General features: G+C 41.5%; 3 protein-coding genes across 6 annotated transcripts in view; all 3 read left to right on the top strand.

Moving 5' to 3' along the window:
- Positions 1–412: 412 nt before the first annotated feature.
- On the top strand, positions 413–13,131 carry fw (CUB and Sushi multiple domains furrowed). Its single transcript, XM_034330971.2, has 22 exons — positions 413–554; positions 5,786–5,903; positions 6,293–6,351; positions 7,102–7,311; positions 7,574–7,669; positions 7,755–7,877; positions 7,968–8,131; positions 8,225–8,351; positions 8,895–9,044; positions 9,127–9,303; positions 9,414–9,593; positions 9,692–9,810; positions 10,028–10,262; positions 10,332–10,505; positions 10,571–10,750; positions 10,840–11,085; positions 11,173–11,352; positions 11,431–11,604; positions 11,680–11,859; positions 11,931–12,039; positions 12,121–12,303; positions 12,376–13,131. Exons 1-22 carry the CDS (start codon positions 500–502, stop codon positions 12,479–12,481), a joined length of 3,345 nt encoding a protein of 1,114 aa, XP_034186862.1. The 5' UTR covers positions 413–499; the 3' UTR covers positions 12,482–13,131.
- Positions 13,132–14,388: 1,257 nt separating this feature from the next.
- Positions 14,389–15,891, top strand: sqh (myosin regulatory light chain sqh). The gene is made up of 3 exons (XM_034331502.2): positions 14,389–14,587; positions 14,675–14,888; positions 15,326–15,891. The coding sequence occupies exons 1-3, from the start codon at positions 14,398–14,400 to the stop codon at positions 15,444–15,446; spliced, it is 525 nt and encodes a 174-aa protein (XP_034187393.1). The 5' UTR covers positions 14,389–14,397; the 3' UTR covers positions 15,447–15,891.
- A 418-nt stretch (positions 15,892–16,309) lies between these two features.
- LOC117607535 (uncharacterized) overlaps positions 16,310–23,852 on the top strand; it is a 31,453-nt gene continuing 23,910 nt past the window's right edge. For 3 of the 4 annotated variants that reach the window (XM_034331352.2, XM_034331360.2, XM_076690119.1), the window contains exon 1: positions 16,310–17,050. The gene's annotated coding sequence lies outside the window, so the exon portion shown is untranslated. The remainder of the gene's footprint in view (positions 17,051–23,852) is intronic. The other variant, XM_034331336.2, reaches the window with a different exon arrangement.

Here is a 23,852-nt window from a genome sequence, read left to right as displayed (position 1 = left end):
TGACTTTAGTAATAATTCTCTGTCAACAGTTGGAGAAACCTTTTCGCGCCTCCCCGTATGGGCAACGAGAGATACGACATCGACGCTTAAAACTATGAAGAATCGTAAATCGAAGATGGAATATCGCGAGTATAATTTCGCATAGTGCAAGAACGAAATGACGAGAGAACGATCGTGTCTACGTACGGTGACCAAAAACTTGTCGATCGAACAAGAAGACGCCCCTAGAACACTTGTTTTTTAAAGTGACTTGAAACTTGTTTAGTTTCCTCTTTTCTATTTTAATTGAGTTTAAGAAGAATAGGTATATTTTACAGTTGAAACAAATTTTCAACGGTGGCACACGTCGAACAAAGAAACTTCTCGTGAAAGTTTCTGTGGTGGTCGGTAAAGTGTTCACCGGTAGCGGATACGTGCTTGTGGATGATCGCGAGCAAAGTTGCTGCGCTTTCGATGTGATCCCGCCTTTCGTCGAGGGCAGAGGAACGATATATCGAGGATGACGCGAGAGATTCTCCTATCCCTTTTGGGGATCCTCGTTGTGGGCGCAGAAGGCATGTACTTTTAAACTACATAATTATATTATCACCTGTTTAATACGTTGAATGCCACAAGGGTGAGCTACCCCAAACTTTCAATCGATTAATAACGAAATCTTGTAGCAAGAAACTAAATAATCGTATCTGTAGCAATTGCTATTATAACGTGTCGCAATGCATATCACCATTTTCATAATGGCAGTCAACGTGTTAACCACGAATCGAATGAATTAAAGTCGCGTGAAATTCTGCGAACCGAGAGTGTCCATTGAACCACGGCGTCGCGATAGAAAGGACAGAGACGAGATTTAAATATTTCGAAATTTCAAATCGAAGTCGACGCTTTGACATTTTTTATCTGTTTTGCCCATGACGGTAAAGAAAGGATACACAAATACCGCAGAAAACAGGTACCGCCCACTCGATTCTCGTCCACGCGGATTTTCTGGTGTCTCGAGGTCACCTGGTGTATCTCCTTCGAAATAAAACGCACAAGTTCTTGATCGCCTTTTCGTTTTGTTTCCATGGAACCATAAGAATTCCATTAAATTTTTTCGACGAAATATCTCACCCTATACGGTAGTTATTCATTGATCCAAGGATGGTCAGTAATCGAAACAACGTTCCGACGCCCTTTCAAACTGTTCGTTCAAATAACGTGGACGATTGTAAAATTCAGCGGACCATTTAAAAGTATCCACTGACCGTGCGAGTCCGGAAACAGGGTGCATTTGCATTCGCTCTTCCTGCTTAACGTGTTCCGCGTCGCATGAAATTTAACCCTTTCGTTACGCACGATGGGCGACCTCTGCATGCTGCAATTTAGACCAAATACCAAATATTATTACATTTATTATTGAGTAACAAAGCAATAGTAGATACGCACTATCTGATTCACGAGCAGTGCATAACACGTTAATTACAGAAAACTGATTTATAATGTTTTCATTTTACAAAAATATTTTCTAATGAAAGTTGTGCCGTACATAGACGCCGTTAATCATCGGTAATCCACGCACGTACTTGCGTATCTATATACAAGACACTTTACCTATCATACAGACTGATTTGGCTGATTCTCAGCTTCGAATTTCGCGTTTCTCCCCCAGTTGACTCGTCATTTTGCCGGTTTTAATTCGAATAAAACTGGTCTCGCAACGTAGGAAGGAGAACTCGCAGCAAAGGCAGTCAATCGAAGCGAGTTTTGCCTTTTGTAACTCTTATTCTCCTAGTTGACCTACATGAAACACCTTGGCAGTATAGCCATTATGTTTCTGTACACGTATAATAACGGCTCTGTAATATCAGCTTTCGTGATAATTTTTGAAAGACACTCCATAATATAGCATTATCTTCATTAGAACCACGTGGACCTATAACGCATACTTTCTAAACAAACTGTTTATTTCTGTTCTTTCGCTTCTTTGACGCGTCAGGAGATACATTCAACTTGAGTTTGTACACGAACAAAGATTTATTAAATGTAATGCGGTGTATTTTACGTCATCGACCCGCAAACCGTTGGTACCTATACCTTTTCAGTAACGCTCGATTGAACTTTCATTTATAGCAGATAAAAACGCGTAGGAAGGACACGTCTCGGTATAAGGATAATTGCTACTTGAAAATAACACCTTGCCCGATGCTGCTTATTAAACGCACGCGAATGCTAAGTTTGCAAAGATTTGTAATTAAAGGAAGAATGTAAATTTGTCGTCTCGATATATCTTATTCGCGTGCCTAGAGTTGAAGAATGTTTCAATGAATTTATGAATCGTGTTACAAGTATCAAAGTTAAAACGTGATAATTTGAATGGAACGAGATAAACTACAATGATCGAAGCAATCGCTGTTCCCATGATTACCGCATAAACAGAGCGTTCTGTAAAAGTGATAGGTAGAAGTTAAGGTAAATACGTGTAGGAAAGTCCAGTTCACACGCCTCTGACCGATCCCATTCCAGGGACTCGTAGGTGGTGATAGACATTCAATACTATCTATTGCAAATTTTCAAGCAATTCGATCACCGTAGAATTTCGAATCCTTTCGATACTTATTCACGGCAAAAGCTCGAGGAACATCGTAGTCTTAACACCAAAGATTTTTCTTCGTGGTATGCTAATTCGTAAACCAGCCGTACGTGGGGAAGTAAAAGCGTTCTCGAGATTCCAGGTAAACGCTTTTCTTTCAGTCTCGCTAAATAGGCAGCGGGGCACGCTTCAAACTTGCACGTTTTCATCCACGGTTTCCCCGTCGAGTTAATAGCTGAGAGCGTCGTAACATTTAACTCTGAACGATTTAGCTAGCCTTTGAATCGAGCGATAACCCATGCCCGGATAAACCCACCCCATCGATGGGTGGGGCAGCATACCCGATACAGGTGAAATTTCAAGCGACACCACGCCGCTTCCTATGGTTCTTAATCAACATGCGGGACGCGTCGAGCGCATTTTGGTAGTGTAACGCAATTCGATGCTACACATCGATTATACAACACCATCAGCTCTGATCAAACTTTGCTCGCAAGAATTTTTCGTGTCGAAGAATAGATTAGGAAACATCGTTCTTTCTTCGATGGAAAGAAAAACCGATTTCCAATCAATTTCAAGTAGTACGAATTTAGTATTGCCAGCTCACCGTCTGTTACTTCCACGGATTCTTCTTCGTCCTACCAAATGACGATGTTAACCGGTTCCTTGATGGTTTGGTACACACCAGGCGGTTGTTAAATTCCCTCTCGATATGGAATTGAAATTGAAATTCAATCAGAAAGATGTTGAAAAATTAGTCGAGTATATCTCTAACAATGGTTCTCCCTTTCTTTCTTTTTTTTTTTTTGCAAGATAGATCGCAAATAGGCACGCCCACTTTCCAACTTCCTGACAATCGCTTTTGTACCTGCAATATTGCACCGGTGCGCTCGAGGTGTGCAGCTAGAACCTGTCTGTATTTCTACCTCCCCCCAGTCCATGCACATCGACACGATTATTGCAAAAGGTTCGCGTGAAATGAGTTATTCTATCTTCGACGCTCCTTCTAACGCCACGTGATAGTGATATTTGGGAAAGTTTTTGATAGAAAAAGCAATTACGATATATTTTTATTAAGTATTGACACTTGGTTTAAGCAAATTGGATTGAAGGAATGTTGATTAGGAATGGTGCAGGTTGCTTTGGAATCGAAGATAGAAAAAAATGGCTATAAACCAAGAACTGTACCGTGACACGCTTCACTGGTAGAGTAGTTCCGATCCGAAGTAGCTCCATGTCGTACCGTTATTTCGGCTTCAAAGTTTTGTAACCGCGTGACCCAGACCCACGAAGCGATCGGCGAATGCCAAAGACTTCAGGTTGAAGCTAGTAACGTGCTTACACGTACTCAACACAGACCATCAACCGGGAATTCTTGACCTCTTCGTCTCTTCTCAGATCTGGATTCGACGAGGTTCTTTCCTAGAACCTGTCTAACCATCCGTAGCAGAGCTTCAACAAATTTAATTATACTCGATCTAAATGAACAAAGCTCTGATCAATTTCCAATCATCAACATAAAGTTAATCAATTCCTTTGTAATTGCTAGTGTGAACTACTATGATCGTAAAATACAAAAGTCAAGTTAAGAACTTGATGACCTTTGTTCTCAGACAGCATTTCTTTCTAATTAAGAAGATTTATCTTCGAGTACCCGGTGAAATGATTTTAATTATATAGAAAGTGAGCCGCGAAAGACTCGATTCAACGCGTTACAAGGAGACGCGTTTCGAATCGGAATAATCGCAAGCGGTTGTACGCGCAAACACGTTTGTATTCGCTTTAATTAACTCGTTCGCACGAAACGGTAGCTCCGATATGTCTCATGAGAAACGGTTGCCTTCCCGAGAGTTCGAATCGAATAAAAAGAAATAAAAAGGAAGCTTTCACCCTGCGATCGAATCGTTCACCTGACTTTCGCATTCGGATTCAAATTAACGGATTCTCGCGGGCATCCTATTCAGAAGAACCAATCACGGCTAACTGTGTGGAAATGTAAATTTGAATCATTAAGATTGTTGATTGGAAATCAAAGGCCATCTCTCTCGATCAGCCTTGAAACATTGGCGGAAACTTCCCATTTTACAAGCTGCGCGACTGCATGCTATCAAATCGCTTTCACGATTCTATTGCTTATGTGTTTATAGAATATACAGGGTGTTTCAGAGAGAAGAAAACATTTCCTTGCGGTTGCAACGAGATGCAGTCCTCTAAACCACCGTGCTTTTCACTCGAAGGAAAAAGAAAAGTTTCCTCAAGCGACGTGCACGATCTTGTCTCTTTCAGAAACGTACATAACTCGATAGGTTTACGGCTATCCTGTATTCGACCTACTAATTTCCATCCTTTTGCGGACGACTGAGAAAATCCATCGTACGTTCAATTTCCCGACAGTAAGAATTTATACAATAATGAAAGACGCGTGGGATTTTGTCCAAGGTTTCTCTTTAGCTCGTGTCGTTAACCATTGTTTGATTTACTTACTTTGAAAGCGAACTATGGACGAATGCCTTCTAAACTCGAGCGTTACGCGGAAAGGGGCTGCGCCCTTGACACCTCCTCTCTGGTTAACGACAGGTATACCTTACGCAACGAAAGTTAAGATGAATTGAATGAGAAAAGAAAAATAGCGTTAATTGTCTCGGAATCAAGCATTTACTTGTGTCCATATTATGTTTGGGTTTGAATTGAAAGTGTACGAGACTACGGTTCAAATTTAGACTGTTACACGACTCTTGCTACATACAGTTAATTGCTGACACCGTAACCGTGCTTGGTGTTTCAATCATGAATACCGTAGAAGCGATAAAAATACCTTGTCAATGGGACGGAAAAAAATTTCCTGCAAAATGATTATTGCGAACAGCTCAATCCTTGAAACATTTTTCGAACAATATCATGTTTGAAACGACTCGAAACCATTACTAATTCGTTAATACCTGGCAGTCGCTGCTTTTACAGTATAATCTGAGATGCAATAAAAAGCAAAGTTTTTCTCTGGAGAACGCGCAGTGTACCGTGAATCGTAGGCTAGAAATCGAAACGGTAGCTTTGGTAGTTTGAAACGGTAAAATTTCCAGCAGCCTTTTAATACACCATTAAAAGCGCCGCTAGATCGAGCGGTTTAGTGGTTAATAAATTTATTTAATTCCATGGTAAGCTGACTTGTCTTTCGACTTGTCTTGACTAAAAACCGTAATTTTTGTTTAAATACAGGATTGAAGTGCGGTCATCCAGCGGTACCGATGAACGCCAAGGTGTCATTGTCCGACGAGTCATTAGCAATTGGCACTTTGGCGACGTACACCTGCGACGCCGGATACGAATTATTTGGGTATGTATGTATAATCAACGCTTTGCAAATACGACCGTCAATGTCAACCATATCCTGAGTGACGTATGAATTTCCATCAAATGATTTGTTATTTGTTTTATGGGGAATAACTTTAGTTAATAGTACCATTACAATAAATGTAATGTGCATTCTACGAATACAATATTTACGATATGCAGATATGTACAGGTAGAAATTGCAACCGAACGAAACGAACATCTGTACAGCATAATCTATGTCGATAGCACCACTTATTATAGACTTTCTCCGTTTTCATGTAATTTGTATGGTTGACAATATGTCCTTGCATGTCAACGTTGAACGTCGTCCATTGTACAGAAGGAGGTTCAAAGAATTTCGATTATTTGATCCAATTGTTGGTTGTTTAGCAGTGGCAGTCTGACGTGTAACGCTCGAGGAAAGTGGCAAGGAGATCTACCATTTTGCGGTAAGCGTTTCCCTTTCTTTTTTTATCATTAAATTAATTTTTGTATATCCATCGAATCGACGCGTGCGATCACGCGTTCGAGAAAAAGACAAGATCGTACGCGGCTTTCTCTTCGCGAAAGAATAGTTGCGCTCCGCGATCAAGAAGAAATTGAACTCTTTCTTCTTAAAATGCAGCGCCGTGTTGCTTTTCCGTCTCGAACGTGTAATACGATAGAAAGCGATTTTTCGTATGCCACGAAGCAACTCTATCGAAATTTTGTGCGTCGACGACCTTTGCTCTTCTCTCCTTTCTTTTCGTTTGCTGCTACGTTTCACTTTTACTGACAAAATCGGTACGAAAGAAAGTTCGCGAATGGCAAAACATCGTACGGCAGGTTGAACGTTACGAAACCGAGGATCCGTTCGGTGACAGTCAGGCACAAAGGCGGTGACTGGTTCGCGTGGAAATGATTTTAAACGACCAGGCCACCGAGAATGCGGAAAAAACGACCAAGCCGGAAGATTCTGAAACGCAAAGTACGTAGGACTTGGTGAAACTAGCTGCGACACCGGATAATCGTTTCTCTCTATTACACTAACGATCAGCGTATCCTGCCGTTAATGAACGTTTTGTTACTTGCTCGTAACGGGCGACACCTTTCTTCTTTGACTGATCGGTACCGAAATAATTGTTGGAAAATATTCAACACGGTAAATACCGATGATTAATGGAAAGTCATTTAAATATCATACCGTTGTATCGTCACAGGCACGAATGTTGCTTTTCGCAAACCAACGAATCAGTCGACGACTGTACGAGGAGGAGATGCTGGCCACGGTAACGATGGCGACTCCAGCACGGAACACGACGGGAAAAGATGTACAGAAACCCAAAGCGAGCCCAGTCCTTGGTGGAAGGTCGACCTTCTGAAGTCGTATTCGGTAAAAGTCGTCAGAGTCACGACCAGAGGCTGCTGCGGTAAATTTTTTCTCTTTTACTTCTTGCATGTTTATCCTTCAACCAGGTGACTGGCGCCATTCTTTTAGGCAATCGAAAAAATCTTAAAAACTTCTGAGATATTTATCAGAGTCTCTGCTACGTTATTCCTATAATTGTCCGTTACGTCGATCATTGAAAAACTCTCAACAGAGAAATGTACATTTGCTGTATTCGCTTAGCGCTTTTGCTAGATCGAACGGTGTCGAAAGAAAAATTAGAAAAGAGCTCTCGTTCTTGATAGGTCATCAACCCCTTCAGGACATTGAAATTCGCGTTGGCAACAGTAGCGTGGAATTGCAGCGTAACCCTTTGTGCGCCTGGTTTCCTGGCACGATAGGTAAGCGATCGAGAGTCTATGAAAATGTGAAATCTCGTTGCGACATTACGAAGAGCCCGTTCGAATGATCGACTGATTTTTACAGAGGAAGGAATCACGAAGACGTTTCAATGCGCCAGAGCACTGATCGGACAGTACGTGTTCTTACAGCTGGTCGGGGTCGAAGGAAGTTTGAGTTTGTGCGAGGTGGAAGTGTTCGCCGTCGATGGTAAGCAGAAAACTGACGAGGTTGAATCAACGATGGCAGCGAAATGTCAAGTAAAATTCCTTTAGGAACGTTCTACCTGGTTTTTCGTAGAGTTCTCAACGGACAGGTGTGCCTACGCCGGAACGCCGGCTGACGCGGACCTGGCCGCTTTCAATTCCACCTGTTACGAGTTTGTCGTAAAGAAAGGTGGTTCCTTTCAGGAAGCCAGAAACTATTGTCGGACCAGAGGCGGAGATCTCGTGCACGGTTTCAAGGTTTCTCTAACAAACAGTTTCGAATTCTCTGCCGAACGTATTCCAACTGTTTCCTTTACTTTACTGTAAATTCTTGTCTGTGTTTAAACGCAGGGTGCATCGTCGGTGTACATACTGAATAATCTCGAAAGGCGAAAGGATAAATTGAAGACGCAGCTGGTCTGGATAGGTGCTCAAAAGGAGCCGTTGATAACGGCACGAACCTGGAGATGGGTTGACGGTGAATATCTCGAGATGTTTCATCTCTCCTGTTCTTTCATTCGTCGACTACAACCAAAAGACTTTTTCTCTTCTCACGATTTATCGGTAGCATTCATGGGAACCGGGTCGAAGTGGCACCGGTTGGGTAACGTTGCTTGAATTTCGTCGAGTCGAGCCGATCGATTTGCCCCGTAATTATGCGATAATTACGGTACTTAACGATACGAAGCATCGTTCGGTGATTCGTACGCAAGCTGGTCATCGAAGCCTATGAAGTCAAAGATCGACTCGACACGGTTGACTGTCGGCGCAACGGCACGCGCTAATAAATAGAACGTGAAAGTTACGACTATGAGGAAATCAACGGGAAGTTACACCCGCTAACGTCTGTGTTCGAACGTATAATCTCTGTTAATTGTTTGTTGCGTCTGGATCGAGCAGACGAGAAGATTATCTTAGATTGTAGGATTCGTGGCGAAAGGTTAAAGACCTTGTAATCTCTGTCGATTAGCTTTCATTAGAATTCCAGATGTGAAACGGAGTTTTGTCTATTGGTTTTTAGGAGAGATCGTGCAAAAACCATCGTGGGGCAAGGATCAACCGAATAACTATAACGGCGAACAGAATTGCGTAGTGTTGGACGGTGGACGCGGTTGGCTTTGGAACGATGTCGGCTGTAATCTTGATTATTTACACTGGATATGTCAGAGTAGTGAGCAGACGTTTATTCACTTGCGGCGCGTAACGAACGAAAGCAATCGTTACCTTTCTAACGTGTTCCTTTACTTTTCTAGGACCACCTACTTGCGGCAGTCCAGAGAAGTCTGAGAACACAACCATAATTGGAAGCAAAAGAACCATTGGTTCCACAGTAGAGTACGTTTGTCCTGACGGACACATGTTAATTGGATCGAAGAACAGAACGTGCGAGCTAAACGGCTTTTGGAGCGGCGAAGCGCCCACGTGCAAATGTAAGCACAATCGCACGCGAGTCACATAATTATCAAGATAACGATAACGCAGAGCTGCTCGTTTGTAATCGTTTCGCGTATCCTAAACGTCGCGTTTTAAATGCTTTCAGTCGTCGATTGCGGTCCACTAGCCGAGCTGGAGAACGGTGCAATCACGCTCGTTGACAAAAGAACGACCCATGGTGCGCTTGCCGATTACGCGTGTAAAGAAAACTATACGCTTCTGGGTGACGCTAGGCGTCGATGCGGTGACGGCGGTATTTGGAGTGGACATCAACCCCAATGTCTATGTACGGAATCAATCTAATAATGTGATCTAGATCATGCATCGTTCTACATTCGTTCTCAAACGCGTTGATAATACAATGTGCTGTTTATTATTATCCAGTCGATTGGTGCCCGGAACCACCTCAAGTCAACGGAGGGCTGGTAACGATTACCGGAAGGAGAGCAGGATCTACTGCCACTTATTCTTGTCAGAACGGCTTTATTCTATTCGGAGATAACGTAAGTAATTTCATAAACAATTCTCCTTACGCTCGGTAAATCTTTTCTCTCGTTTGTTATGCTCGAGGCGTAAACCGATTTCGAGAGTAAATTCCATTACGTTTGTCCGTCCCGTCGATTGTGTCTGTATTATTTATAAATAAGTCTGAAAAAGTTTGCGCAATCACCATGAACGGAATATTAAATATCTTCAACCCGACTGATTCAATTTCGAAAGGTTCTTACGTGCGACATCGGCGGAGAATGGTCCGGCAAAGCGCCTCAATGTCGATTCGTCGATTGTGGAGCACCGGCCCAAATCGAATTTGGTTCGATGACCTTAATCAATGGAACCACCACGGTGAAAAGTTTGGCGGTGTACACATGTTTGGAGGACTACTGGTTAGTGGGTACGGCGAAGCAAGAGTGCACCAAAGAAGGGAAATGGAGCCACGACACACCGTCGTGCGAGTGTAAGCAGGATTAATATAGTAACTTTAGGTTAACGAATAGAGAAAAATATTCGACTTTCCATTTTATAGTAATTACCTGCGAAGAACCAGATGTACCAGCCGGAAGTTACGTGGTCGGCTACGATCTGAACGTTCACAGCTCCATTGAATATCACTGCGAGGCAGGCTATCAACTTCAAGGCGAAGCCAGACATACTTGTGGCAGAGACGGCGAGTGGTCGGGGGAAGTACCTACCTGCGAATGTATGCACAAGTTTTCTTATTAATTTTTATTCATAAGAAAAAGAAGGTAACGTTCTGTTTCATAGACGTGGACTGCGGGAAAGTGTTGCCTGTGTTGAATGGAGCAGCGGATTACGTGAATAAAACGACGCATCTAGGAAGTGAAATCACCTACAGTTGCACGAGAAACTACAGGTTGAACGGAGTGTCGAGGAGATACTGTTTAGACAATGGTCAATGGAGCGACGCGACTCCAAAGTGTGAAGGTATTCGGGCGTATGAAACTCGTACATAGAATTTATTTCACAGCTACACGACAATAGCTGCCAGCATCGATATAACGCTTTTGTCACAGAGATTCGTTGTCCTGAGCCCGTATACGCAGAGCATGGGATTCTATCGGTGACTGGGAACGATCGAATGTACGGTAGAACTTTGATTCGTACCGGAACACCGGAGAATTCTAATACCGGTGCGACTTCCTACAAGATTGGTGCTCTTGCGAAATATCGTTGCGAGAGGGGGTACAAGGTGGTTGGTGAACCTCTCTCTACTTGCGAGGACAATGGAAAATGGAGTGGCGAAGTTCCGCGATGCGTTTGTAAGAATCATTGTAAAATTGATCTATTCAATAAAACACTTTTCCATTTTTAAAACATGTGTAAACACATTAGAATGCATTTTTCAGATGTCGATTGTGCCAAGCCAGAGCACATTCAACATGGAAAATACACCCTAACTTCAAATGCAACCTATTACGGAGCAGCTGCGCTTTACGAATGCGACGGGAACTTTGAATTGGATGGATTCGCCAGAAGACTGTGCCTCGAGAATGGCACCTGGAGCAGCGACACTCCAGTTTGTAAAGGTAACTTTCTCAAACATAATTATAATATGAAATCTTATCTTAAGAAAGCGAAACATCTAATTTCTTGTTGACATTCAGAAATTAGATGCAAAGATCCTGAGAAAGAAGGGGTATTGTCTACTCAAGTTTCCACTCATAGCGTGGGAGGAGTGGCACACTATAGCTGTCCACGTGGATACTACATGGAAGGAAACGAGACTAGAATATGCTTGCAAAATGGATCTTGGAGCGGAAGCACGCCTGCCTGTTTCTGTAAATATATTATCATATGGTTCATCTTTAAGTAATTTTACAGACGCGAATAAAACTGAAACGTTTCTTTAACAGCGGTGGATTGTAAACATCCAGGATCCATAGAAAATGGAAGGGTAATAGTGGTAAATGGAACAACGATTTATGGGGGAACAGCAGAATATCATTGCTTACCGCAATACGAAAGAGTCGGACCATTCTTAAGAAAATGCTTAGACACTGGTTCATGGAGTGGCGATGAACCAAAATGCGAACGTAAATAAATGTTCAAGTTTAAACTAAGTTGATACACTTTCCAAGATTAATTTGTACGCGTTGTTCAACAGTTATGCCAAACGAAGTAGCAGAAGCTCAAGGAGTAGGTACCAGCGTTGGCATCGGAGCGGGAGTCATCATATTTATATTAATTATACTTGGACTCGTTTACCTAAGACTGTATGTAAAACTCAGAAGAAAATTATTAACAATTACTGCTCTCAAGCTAAAGATTTATTTGTTCAACAACGCTATTTTTAGGAGAAAAGCTACTCCAGTGAAGAACACTGAAAATGTCCAAGCAGCTGAGAGAAAAGAGGACCAAAATGCTGCTGTTATGTCTTACGCCACTCTTAACGATGGAACACCTAACACCATGTACGAAAATGTTCCAGAAGACGGCCTTTATGACAATCCATACAGTATGAGTGGCAGTACTTATGGGTAAGTATAAAAGTTTTTTTTTTTTCAATTAATAAACGGAAGATGCAACAAAGTTTTTTCGAAAAATTTAAGGTACGGCAGCAACATGAGAAGACATTATGGTCGAACGGGACATTACGAGGCAGAACCAGTGTCAAACAGAAATGGCATTACCATTAATGGAGTGTCTGTACGATAGTTTGAATTTTATCGAGGATCGATTCCGTCCCTCAAAATCGGAGATTATTTATGTACAGGTAGGAGGATACGAGTACGCGAAACTTTGTTGTCTTTATTTATATTATTATATTCGGCGCATCGCCGATTTATGTAAATAAGTAAAGAGGAGGAGCGTGATGACGCGTCTTATTGGCGGATGGTAATCGTGTATTGTTACATCCATTTGTTTGCATTCAAAGTGATTCGAGAATTGAATTCATGTATCATTATGTATATAGAGTGTTTCCCTGATTTAGAATTATTACTTGTAACATAAATTCGTATGCTCGTTAATTATGCGAATAAAGAAACCAATGCTCTTGTTTTATTTTACAGTGGCAAAATTTTCTTGTAAATTCCTCTGTAAACAAAATCAATTCCTTTCCGCCTTTTTCAATTCGTACCAGAACTGTGTCTCCGTGTAATTGTATATAAAGAGTTTAAATGTAAACAAGATTACGACATAAGCAACAGCTATATCGGGCTCTTTCACATCCTTATAAGGCAATGATTTCTCTGTGAACTGCTTGCTCCGGTTTAACTACGGTACGTATACGATGACGTATCTCTTCGAGATTGAACTGGTATAATTTCATACCATAAAATACACCGTTTCTGATAAAAATTATGGATGAATTTACCACTTAAGGATCGATTATTCTAAGTAGAATCACCCTTAAAGTTTCTGGGATTTGGAACAGTACTGATAATATAGAAAACGCGTTAAGTAACCTTATATTCTGTACATCATGGACCATTTAGGCCGAGAAATCTATCCTAATAAAATTACAAAGTAAAATTTTTTTATTTATTAGTAAAAATGTGAAAGTTTATAAGCATAGAACCCGGGGCAAGTGCCTCATCTTCCCCTCATAATAAAGACATCTCTGGCTACAAAGTATACCTTTCTTTTCTTTCATGGCCTAATTTTTGAGTATGACTAGAAAAGGTTGCTGCAATGGATAAAGGATCCTTCGCCAGATGGCACTACCTGTCCGGGTGTGGTGAATAACCATAGAGTGACGCGTAACGTGAGTCACAGTGGTGCACGAGTGTCTGTGCTGTTCTGTATCTCGTAATTTTGCCATTTGGAAGCTTATATTTATCAGGTTGGTAAAAATTTCTTTGCTTATCTCAATCTTTCAATGAGATGCCTTTTAATTATTGATTCAAATATATCAGAGACTGTCTGAACGATGTGGAATATTTGACAGCAGTTCTCTTGCTTACTGAGGCGGCCATTGTTATTGAAAGATAAGCATACTTTTCTCGTTGATTTGTTTAAATTAAACTTATTTTTTATTCTTTCTTATATAAAATCATTCAATCGTATGTTTCAATGATTTTACAAAGCGTTAAATGTTTTTAATAAATGCTTAGTAAAAGTCAAATATAGCATGCATGTACAAATATAGCTGAGCACAAGTTTTAGAACAAAGACCCATAAAGTAAACATTAATAAATAAATGGTAAGAAATGAACTTAAAAACGTACCAAAAAATTATTTTTTAAACATAAGATAGAGTATATACTTAACAGTGCACGAGGTGATACGTGTTTCACAAAGTATAGCGCATGTTTAAATATTCTCCCAATTTTTATGTTAAATCGTATGATAAATCCCGGTTTAATTGTACGAAAGGATGAACAAAGGCATCGGTGAACGTGGAGTGTAACGTCCTCTTTATTGAACAACCACGTAGACGATCTTATTTTTATCCTGATTTTGGTTACGTTGCGATTCCCTGACTTAATTATTCAAAAATAAATAGTAACTCGATAATGGTAAACCGTGTATTAATCTTTCGTGTTTTGCTGCAGACTTCCGAAAAAGTTTTGCCTCCATCGCATGTAAGTTGAAAATAATTAAAATGGTTATGATTTCAGAATATAATCATGTCTTCACGCAAAACGGCCGGACGTCGGGCAACGACGAAGAAACGTGCACAACGCGCAACATCAAATGTCTTTGCAATGTTCGATCAAGCTCAAATCGCTGAATTTAAAGAAGCTTTTAACATGATCGATCAAAATCATGATGGTTTTATTGATAAAGAAGATCTCCACGACATGCTCGCCTCGTTAGGTAACATACCGACGTAGCTCTAAAATTGCTTTCAACGGTAAACTCAATTTTATATAAAATAGCGCTAAATTTCGAAATTCCATTTAGGTAAAAATCCTACTGACGACTATCTGGAAGGAATGATGAACGAAGCTCCAGGACCAATCAATTTTACAATGTTTTTAACCTTGTTTGGCGAAAGGCTTCAGGGTACAGATCCGGAAGATGTAATTAAAAACGCTTTTGGTTGTTTCGACGAAGAAAATACTGGCCATATAAACGAAGAACGTCTTCGAGAATTACTTACCACAATGGGAGATAGGTAAATTGATGTTATAAAAAGTATCAAGCATGTTCAGCTAGAAGTGGGCATCCTTTGAAATGGTGGTAACTGATTCTGAACAGTTTTTTCCTTTACCAAAATGCCTATTAAGGCTTAGTTTTTGAATTATTAATGAAAAATACGGAACTATTGGCTGCGAGAACCGCACTCGACCGAGACCGCGAACAAACTACTCGGCACATTGGTTCGTAGCCGACACTACCCGGGGCTGCGCCTGCGCGGTATGTACCTTTGTTGCTCGTGTGTTTTTTATTAATAATTCAAAAACTAAGCGTTAACGAGCATTTTGGTAAAGGAGAAAATTGTTCAGAATCACTCCAGTTACCACCTTCCCAAAGTCCACCCCTAATCGAACACCCTGTATATTGTTAATTGTCATAGAAATATTTAGCTCATTGTTACTTTTTTATTTCAAGATTCACGGACGACGATGTTGACGAAATGTATCGCGAAGCGCCAATCAAAGGATCGATGTTCGATTATATAGAATTTACACGAATTTTAAAACACGGAGCTAAAGACAAGGATGAACAGTAAATAAATTTCAAGTTACTTGTTCTTCGAGTTCGTGTGATTGAGCGTGTAACACGCATTTATATGGTTGCAATTGTAAAGTTTGAAATATTGTATTTTATACATCCTCTATTAATGAGAGAATAACTGAAAGCGTAGAATTTATATTATTTTTTGAAAAACTGCCTTATGTAAGTCCCAAATCATGTAAACATTTATAATATTTATTTAAAACTGTTCAGACTAATTTGATCTATATCGTGGTACGAGTTACAATCACCGTAAAATCGACAAAACATAAAAATGTAATATATATATATTATAATACTACATTAACATGTAGTTGTTAAAGAGTTGGCATTTATATTTTAATATAATAATGTATTGTATAACGAAAACGTGATGTTTGTCTTTACAATCACGTTACTTAACTTTTATATTTGAAGAGAATAAAAGTAAACCTTTAATATTTGAAGTATTGTAAATCATAGAGATGTCTAGTAATATTTTAAACCCTGCCTAATACAAGGTAAACAAGTTTTGTTTATGGAAGTATATTCAAAAATTTAATTATAGATGCGATATTTGTTCAAATTAACGTTAAACTAACAGTTGTACAAAATGTCATAAACCAACGCATTAAAGATGCAAAAAGTAAATAATAAAAATAATAAAAATTTGTCAATAATTTTTCTGAAAAATATATTTAATAATAAAAAATTAATAAAAAAAAAAAATAATTAACTTTCTGAATTAACAAATTTTGATATAAAAATGTATAATTAGCGAGATTTAACGAGATTTCGGAAGTTGACTGGCACGATCATTCTGCGCCTGCGCGTTGGCGCTTATGTACAGTACGTAGAGAATAGAGTCTCGCGAAGCCGCAGTATCATTTCCACTGGTGCGAGTGTGGGGTGCGCTTCGTTTCTCCGTTTCACCGTTCCTAGCGTTCGCGATAGCCTTTCCTGTCGCGTCTTTTTGCTCGGTGGTTGTTTCATCAAAGTTAATAGCAACAGAGAATTAATAGAATACTCGAATTTCGCAGTGTCCTCGAGAGAATCGGCCTTTGCCGATCTCTTTGAAAATAAAAACGGACAAGATTAATCGCCCGATCGGCGGAGCAATGTCGTTCGATGATCCACTGACTTTTCGACGCGGTGTGTTTACTAGTTGGTGGATGTTACAGTGAGTCAGACGGTGTCCCGTGGGAATATTGTCAAATTGGCTGTGAGTGAATGTTCTGAGAATCGAGAGTACGAGAAAAGAGAGAATGAGACGAGAGACAGCCGAAGGAGAAGCTGCCAGCCGCGAATTGGGTTACGTCCCGTTCGCCTGGCAACGATATATGACGCAACGGCCACCCTTCGCTGGTACCGAGGGTCCTCGTGATCTTTACGTGCCTCTTTAACTGGCGACAGGACTTTTAACTGAGTTTCTCATCCGAGACACGCGAAAAAAGAAAACCGCGGTGAGTTCCATGCGATCAGACATCCCCGCCCCGCCGACTAGATTGCGCAGCCAGTTTTGGAGGTTAACCGATCACGATTAGGAAACTTCAACGAAAGCGACATTCGCTAACCGAGCCGGATCAGCTGTTCCCGAGGACAACCCCTCGACCATCATCGGTGAGTCATTATTATTTTTTTATTCAAGTCATTATCTCCATCGTATCTCCATCTAATCGATCGAGATAATCATTTTTTTCTTCAATCCCTGATTGTCACGAATTACAACCCCATTTCGACTCTTCCTATCGATCTCGAATCGAATCGAGTCGACTGGTACGATTGTTTCCATATTTTGTTACAATTGCGTTTCTTACAAAAATGTTTGTTTAAAATAGAAATTGAAGGTTGGTAACATTTAAATATAACTTTACTCGTAATGTCACATTAACGTTTAGTCGAACGTGAATATTTATGTGGTAGCGATAAAAAGAGACAATAAACGATGTCGTAACAAACATACGCAACACGTGACTGTCAAACGAAACGACGTGTGTACTGTATGCAGGCGGCTCGTTGTAAAGGAGTCTTTTATTTTTGAACAGTAATTACCACGTTGCTGAATGGTGCACGTTCATTACCACGGCGAGTCTAATATTCACCTTTTTAGCGTTAAAACATCGCACCTTGAGAACGGTTCACGATCACGATGGGTTTTCTTGAATATCACGTTTGAAAAGTAACCGTGGCACGTTGCATGCAGTACACTCGATGTAACACGATCCAACGCTCGAACTGGTCATGTCACTTTAATATTGCATAACCTATCTCGTACGTAGAAACATTAACGCAAAGTCTAACGAGTCTTGAAGTTGAATAAATTTAGCCGTTTCGCGCTTAATCTCGTGAGACGAGAAACTTTCTCGCCAACTCGCTTGTGTATCGGTTCGTTTATTTTCTACGATCTGCCGGTTAAAATATTTACACGGTATAGCTTTAAGAAAGCATGCGGAACGCTTAATTATGGTTTAATTGAAAAATTACACGGTTATTTATTCGATAAAGATAAGAAATTGAATATGAAAAAAAGGGAAGGAATAATGAAATATTCTATCAAATGATAGAGTTTCTTTTCGCTCGGGGTATCATCAAATCGGCTTTTCCGTTGAACTGCATAGAGCTGGAAACACTATTATCGAGCTAATTACATCCCGAGTCAGGGACGTTTCTAATACGCGGCCATGTTTTCAAACAGGTTGCTCCAGATACTGTTGGAAATAATACGTTTAAATCTGTTACGTGATTTCGTGTCGCGAGAATCCTTGTCTCATCGGTCGTTTACTCTACCGGTCGCTGCTTAACGACGATAACACCTTTTCGACACCGTTTTCATTGACCGGATTGAAGTGTCCAGGTTTCACGGTAGCCTACATTTGAAAGATCTGTAATGTTGTACTATTCTAGAAAAGTAATCGCAAGTTATGTATATGTATAGTGGCCAGGGTGAAAAAGAAAGTTTACGCGCGAGGAAACAGTTGATCGCGTGCTGGTCGTGCGAATAGAATTATCGAGCAAAAACGACAGTCTTGTGGCAAGTTGTGCCACGTTACACGTGAACAAACAACGAAAACCACTGGTCGGATATGCTCGTTGAATCGGAGCCGGTCCGACGTGTTCGAACATCAACGGTAAATCAATCTTCGAGTCGACGATTCTACCCCGTATCCTGTATCGAATTCATCGATCCTCGCCATCTGCAATTATCTTATCTATGAAAGTATGATTTCTGAGTCTCGACTGCAGGATGTAGTCTATTTTCTCCTACTTAAATGCTCAATGATATACATTTAATAACCGTTCGATCAAGTTTAGGTCATCTCTTTTACCCGTTCTTTTAAACAAGTATCAGCATTTGGTCCGTTTCGCCTCTGCTCAACTGTACACCCCTTAAAAACATCTATTTATTTACCGTCATAGAATTGCATAGAATTGCAAGCTGTGTCACTTTAAAACAGCAACAGCTTCGTTACGGATACTTTATATCCGACTGCTTTGTTACGTGCTCGGCTTCATTACGATGTTAAGTAGATGCTGCTGTCAAATGCTGAGATAACACCGACAGAATCACTTATCCTCGTGAAAGCGTGGCGACATTTTTTCAAGGACAGCTTGTATTCCTACCGTGATATCTCTGACATTTCTTCGAACACACGGAACAAAGAAATGTCGCGGTTATTATATCGCAGCGCTTGATTGTTACGTATATTAATCTCAAGGAGACACGGAGGAGGAGTCGGACGATCGGGAAATTATTTTTCATGTTTAGCGACGTAATATCTGCAAGCAGAAAGTGAAGCGTTAAAATAGTTGTGGGAAAGGTATTGGACGTCTGTCTAGGTCGTGGTTGAATCGCGAGCCAAAATATATCCGGGTCAGTCGCTGGTAAAGAACGAGATAGGTTAAAGTTTGGTGTGTCACGAGGCCGTGTAGACGACATTAGGCAAAGGCGAAAGATCGCGGTGTATGGCAGAGTTGGCCTGGTAGCATCTCACGTCGGAAACGAGATGGTAAAACGGCAGCGTTTGCTAGATGGCAATAAAACGCGAAACGTGATGAATTAGTGGCGACGGGAGTGCTCTCCGTTTCGATAACGAAAACGATTCGGCTTCGAGAGTATGGGGATGGGAAGAACCCTAGGCACGAGTAGTAGGATGAACGACGCCGATTCCAGCGGGGTTAACTTTTCAAGTGCGCAGGCGTCGTATCGATTTCTTCCCCTTTGCCTTTGCCGTGGTGCGTGTGCACCGTGCACGCGAAACAGTCAGCCAGCCACCCTTAGACCATTCCCTCTTCAATCAAGGCACCGTCGTAAGGGATGCAACGCGTTACCTTCGCCTTCGAAGGCGGCGCTCGCACTTTTCCCATTTCAAAGACAGAGATGTAAGTGGCAGTAGCTCAGATTTGTGCCTTGCCACTTACTTAGAGAACGGGGTACGATACGAGCCCTCAAAGTGGTGGTAATTTGAGCCCGCACCTTGGCACTTAAAGGGGAAGGTCTTATCCCTTTTAGGTAGCGTAGCAATGTTCCCAGCACTCGCCATTAATTTTCTTGCAAATCTTTGCAAGCTTAGGATAACCATAATAGGGAGACGGCATTGTATTAGCAACGTATTGTCCAGAAAAATCGTAGTATTTGAAAAGGGTTAAATGGCTGGATGCGAAGGTGTTTAAAGGGAGTTTCTTCCGGTTGGTTAACCGGACGGGAATGAAATGAGATTGTCCGTAAATCGTGCCGCACCTGTCGCGGCCCGATCGAACGTTGCTTTTCGAGGGTGCAGTGACAATGAAATTCGATAGTCTCGGTTAACCTATCTATAGCCTACCTATTGGTTCACGGGTCAGCGACGTTGTGACAATGACGAAAGCCGGACAGGGATAGTCGATGAACAGGAACAGGGAAGTGGAAGGAAGGAAGGGTTGTAACTGAAGGAAAGTGTTGCACCGATCTTCGTGTTAAGTGCTTGAAATTTGATGCATCCTGCCCATCCTGTCTCTCGTCTCGGAGACTTGGGACTGCACGGTGTCGTTGCCCCTGTTGCTGCGACCTAATCGCCGCATACTTGGGCGCAACTCGATCGACCGACTTATTCCGCTCGCTACTCCTCATTAACTTTCATTAACTGGTAATCCTCGGTTCGATACGAAACCGTCAGCTATTTAAGGCCTGCACAGGCTTCTTTGGTCGAACGAGTTACTACGATCACTTTCGATACTTTTCATTTATATCCATTAAAGGATTCGAACGCGAGAGCAAAGAAACGGTTGAAATATTGCACGTTATCTTAGCCGAAATCTGAATTGTTGCGGGTATTTCAGGCAATATTTATCCTGACGCGTCAGAATGATTGTTGTCGAAAGATTGAACACGAATGCGCAGTAATTCTGGTTAGCGAAGGTGGGTTGGCGAGTTTAAGAGAACGTAACCGCGCTTCAAAATTAGATTGAAAAGCGACTAGAACGGCTTACGTAACCGCGTCATTCGCATAGACGGAAGTGAACGCAGACGAGTAATCGTACGAAACGATTTCGATGGCTCGATAATAAAAGGGAACAAAGAAACGAGGGGGAAAGGCACTTGAGGCGTACAGTAGCGTCGTTAACACGAGAGTAGAGTACGATGGAAGGTACATATATCTCGTTAATAACTCGAGAGAAAATGCGCGAGAGGGAGGCTGGTGTGGGATGAACCGTAAAAGAAAGAATAATAACGAGTTGCCGGATCGAGAAATTGCTTTTGTATGGAACGCAACTGCTTGATTCGTTGAGAGAATAACGTTAAGCTAATGAAAATATTCGAATGGCAGTCTGTTCATAGGCGAAATGTATAAAAATGACAAGAATTAATTGAGCTAATGAACGCTCTAACGTATTCGAAAACTGTTTATCAGCATAACAGGTATTTCTCAAGCGTGTCGAAATGTAAACGCACTTTGTTCAATTTCCTCTAACAAGATTCGAAGCTATTATAGCGCTTTTCTTCCTTGCAATCGCTTTGCATAAAAATGAGCAGATATCACATTGATATCTACTACTTGTTAAGCTGCCGTAAGATGTACATTTCCTTTATCCAAAATGAAGATTGCATTTTAATCGAGTGCACGCCGCCATACGAAATCCTCTCGTGCAATCGGTGTGCATACATACATATATCGAATTTGAAACGCGGACGTCCATCATTCGCCAGTAAGGTTCTAATTCTGGCGAATGACTTAACTCGAGAACGCTCGATGTACATATGTATGTTACATTCTCGTGTAGCAACGTGGGTGCACGTTGTGTACCCATTTTGCGCCGTAGCTCGCTCAGCTCCGTTTTTCCTCGGGACGGACGCGTCTGTATCGATCAAAATGTTTGCCCTTGACGAGAAAAATCCATCCTGTATACGTTGTAGATCCGAAACTCTGTCGCGCACGGTTTCTCGATCAACGTTGAATCTTTGGCAACCGCGTCGCGTCGCGTCGCAACTGAGAGATATGTGTACTTATGTATACAGGAAGGGATTTAAAAACAGGAAGGGTTAATAGGAAACGACAGGAAAGTTTGAGGAGGTTACTCCGCGAACACGTTTACGATTGAGAATTCAAAGCGTTGGCACGGGTGTCGCGCGAAACAATTCCAAAGAGATATTTCGCGGCCCTTTTCGTGCAACCGAGAGCTCTGCGTGCAGAGCGTTATAGATAGAACCGTAGCTATGGGAAGCACGCGGTACCGTACGCTTCCGCGACCGTAAATTAGGCGTCGCGAGAGCTGAATTAAATCGCTGAAGCAAGCGCCGCGAAATGCACTCTCGAAAAATACGTGAAAATCGTAGATTCCGAACAGATTACTTTTCCATGACCATGCATTTTTTCACGTTTCACGGAAAAGAGAACACGAAAGCATTTCCAAGCTTTTCCTCCCGGTTTAGTTGCACGCAATTGCTTTTTCTTTCATGTGTAATGATCCAACTTGTATTAGATGTTCTTAGCCTTGGGAAACTTCGATTTTTTTCCTTCTCAACACACGTGTTGTATTTTCACGAAGCAATCTCTTGCGAAGATTTAACCATTTAAGTGATATCAGCGTGTTTACACGTCCGTTGATTGAACTAGTGCAAAGCGTACGTGTTGATACGGTTAATGAATTGGTTATTCCGAGTGCTGCATCTAGGAGTTAATTGCCTAGACCCAGCGTTTAATTCTTGGTAAAGACTCGGTTGATTGCGGATCATTGAAAGGGTTTATAAAGTATTTAATGTTCGGTAGGTAAGTCTAGCTTGTAAGCGTTTAGGAAATCGTCTTGTTACGTTGACCCACGTTCACGGCTGGATCGAAATAACTTCGACTCGCGTAGCTTCCTGGAAAGCTGAAGACCCACGCTATCGTTTCTTAACTACTTCCTTTAACGACCCAACTAATTCCCTAACAAACCTTTCCGAAAGAAAACAATATTTTCCTTGAAATCTTTTTCAAGCTTCAAACTTGATATACCCTTCGACGAAATAGCTTTCGTCAGAACGTCCTGTTAGTTGATTTATCCGCGATTTATTCACAGTCGCTTCAATCTTCCCCGATGTAACTCGCTCTTCTTTCCTCGAACGCAACCTACAATTTGTACGAGTCCATCATCGCTGCGCCGTCGTTACATTCCGTTTTTACGGAATGTCGTTACAATCGTTTTTTTCAGCTTTCCTTTAGACTTTGCTTGATCGCCGACTCCTGAATGGACTGTCGAGTCCTGAAATCGCGCGTTTTTCCACGATTATTCCGTTACTACCTCGATGAGTCAGCCTCGACGAGTTTACGCACCTTGCATACAAAACATCGTGGTAGCCCAGAGCCACGTACTCTCCGGCTACGAGTAAACACGGCTCACGTACGATGGCTGTTATAAGACACAGGACACGATATGTTAAGCGTACGTCGTACTCGCGACGGTTTGCTGTAGTGGTTCTTGCTGGCCTGAATGATCGAGAGCACCACACGGTACCGTAAGAAACAATGGCGCAACGTCCTGGTATTTATACTCCACTCGCACGTCCCTTCTTAATTAGTTGATCGTATCGATAGGAATCGTTGTACGAAGATGCATGCTTTCAGTCCTTTTGCGCGACGAGTTATGTATGTGTTCAGAAATCAGATGATAGATAACGATACATAGTTTGGAAGTAGAATTGTAAAAGAAAGCATATCGTTTCTGACACCGTTCAGACTGAATTAAGGGAAAGGAGACGCGTAATCGAATAAGAGTAAGGGTTTTCACGATCGGCTGGAGCAAGGTTCGCGACAGCTGGCAATAAGTTTATTGGATTACCTCACCACGAATGCGTGGCGCATCGTTGCAACTTGACCCGTCCAATTCCAACGGTTGACTTTACGCGCCTACGCTTCTCGAAAGCCGAGTGAGTAACACGGTTTACCCGCATTCCAAATTATCCGCTTCC

The sequence above is a fragment of the Osmia lignaria genome, chromosome 9, assembly GCF_051020975.1.
Source record: "Osmia lignaria lignaria isolate PbOS001 chromosome 9, iyOsmLign1, whole genome shotgun sequence".
Lineage (NCBI taxonomy): Eukaryota > Metazoa > Arthropoda > Insecta > Hymenoptera > Megachilidae > Osmia > Osmia lignaria.
The sequence above is the reverse complement of the archived record's forward strand: the minus strand, read 5'-3'. Positions and strand labels throughout refer to the sequence as shown.

What these genes read in the sequence shown, in the direction of transcription:
- fw (XM_034330971.2), top strand. Translation starts at nt 500, where the DNA reads ATGACGCGAGAGATTCTCCTATCCCTTTTGGGGATCCTCGTTGTGGGC. An exon ending in AGGAGATCTACCATTTTGCG is followed by an intron (nt 6,352 to 7,101) that starts GTAAGCGTTTCC and finishes GTATCGTCACAG; the next exon opens with GCACGAATGTTGCTTTTCGC. An exon ending in CGACACACCGTCGTGCGAGT is followed by an intron (nt 10,263 to 10,331) that starts GTAAGCAGGATT and finishes TCCATTTTATAG; the next exon opens with TAATTACCTGCGAAGAACCA.
- sqh (XM_034331502.2), top strand. Translation starts at nt 14,398, where the DNA reads ATGTCTTCACGCAAAACGGCCGGACGTCGGGCAACGACGAAGAAACGT. An exon ending in CGACATGCTCGCCTCGTTAG is followed by an intron (nt 14,588 to 14,674) that starts GTAACATACCGA and finishes AATTCCATTTAG; the next exon opens with GTAAAAATCCTACTGACGAC. An exon ending in CTTACCACAATGGGAGATAG is followed by an intron (nt 14,889 to 15,325) that starts GTAAATTGATGT and finishes TTTTATTTCAAG; the next exon opens with ATTCACGGACGACGATGTTG.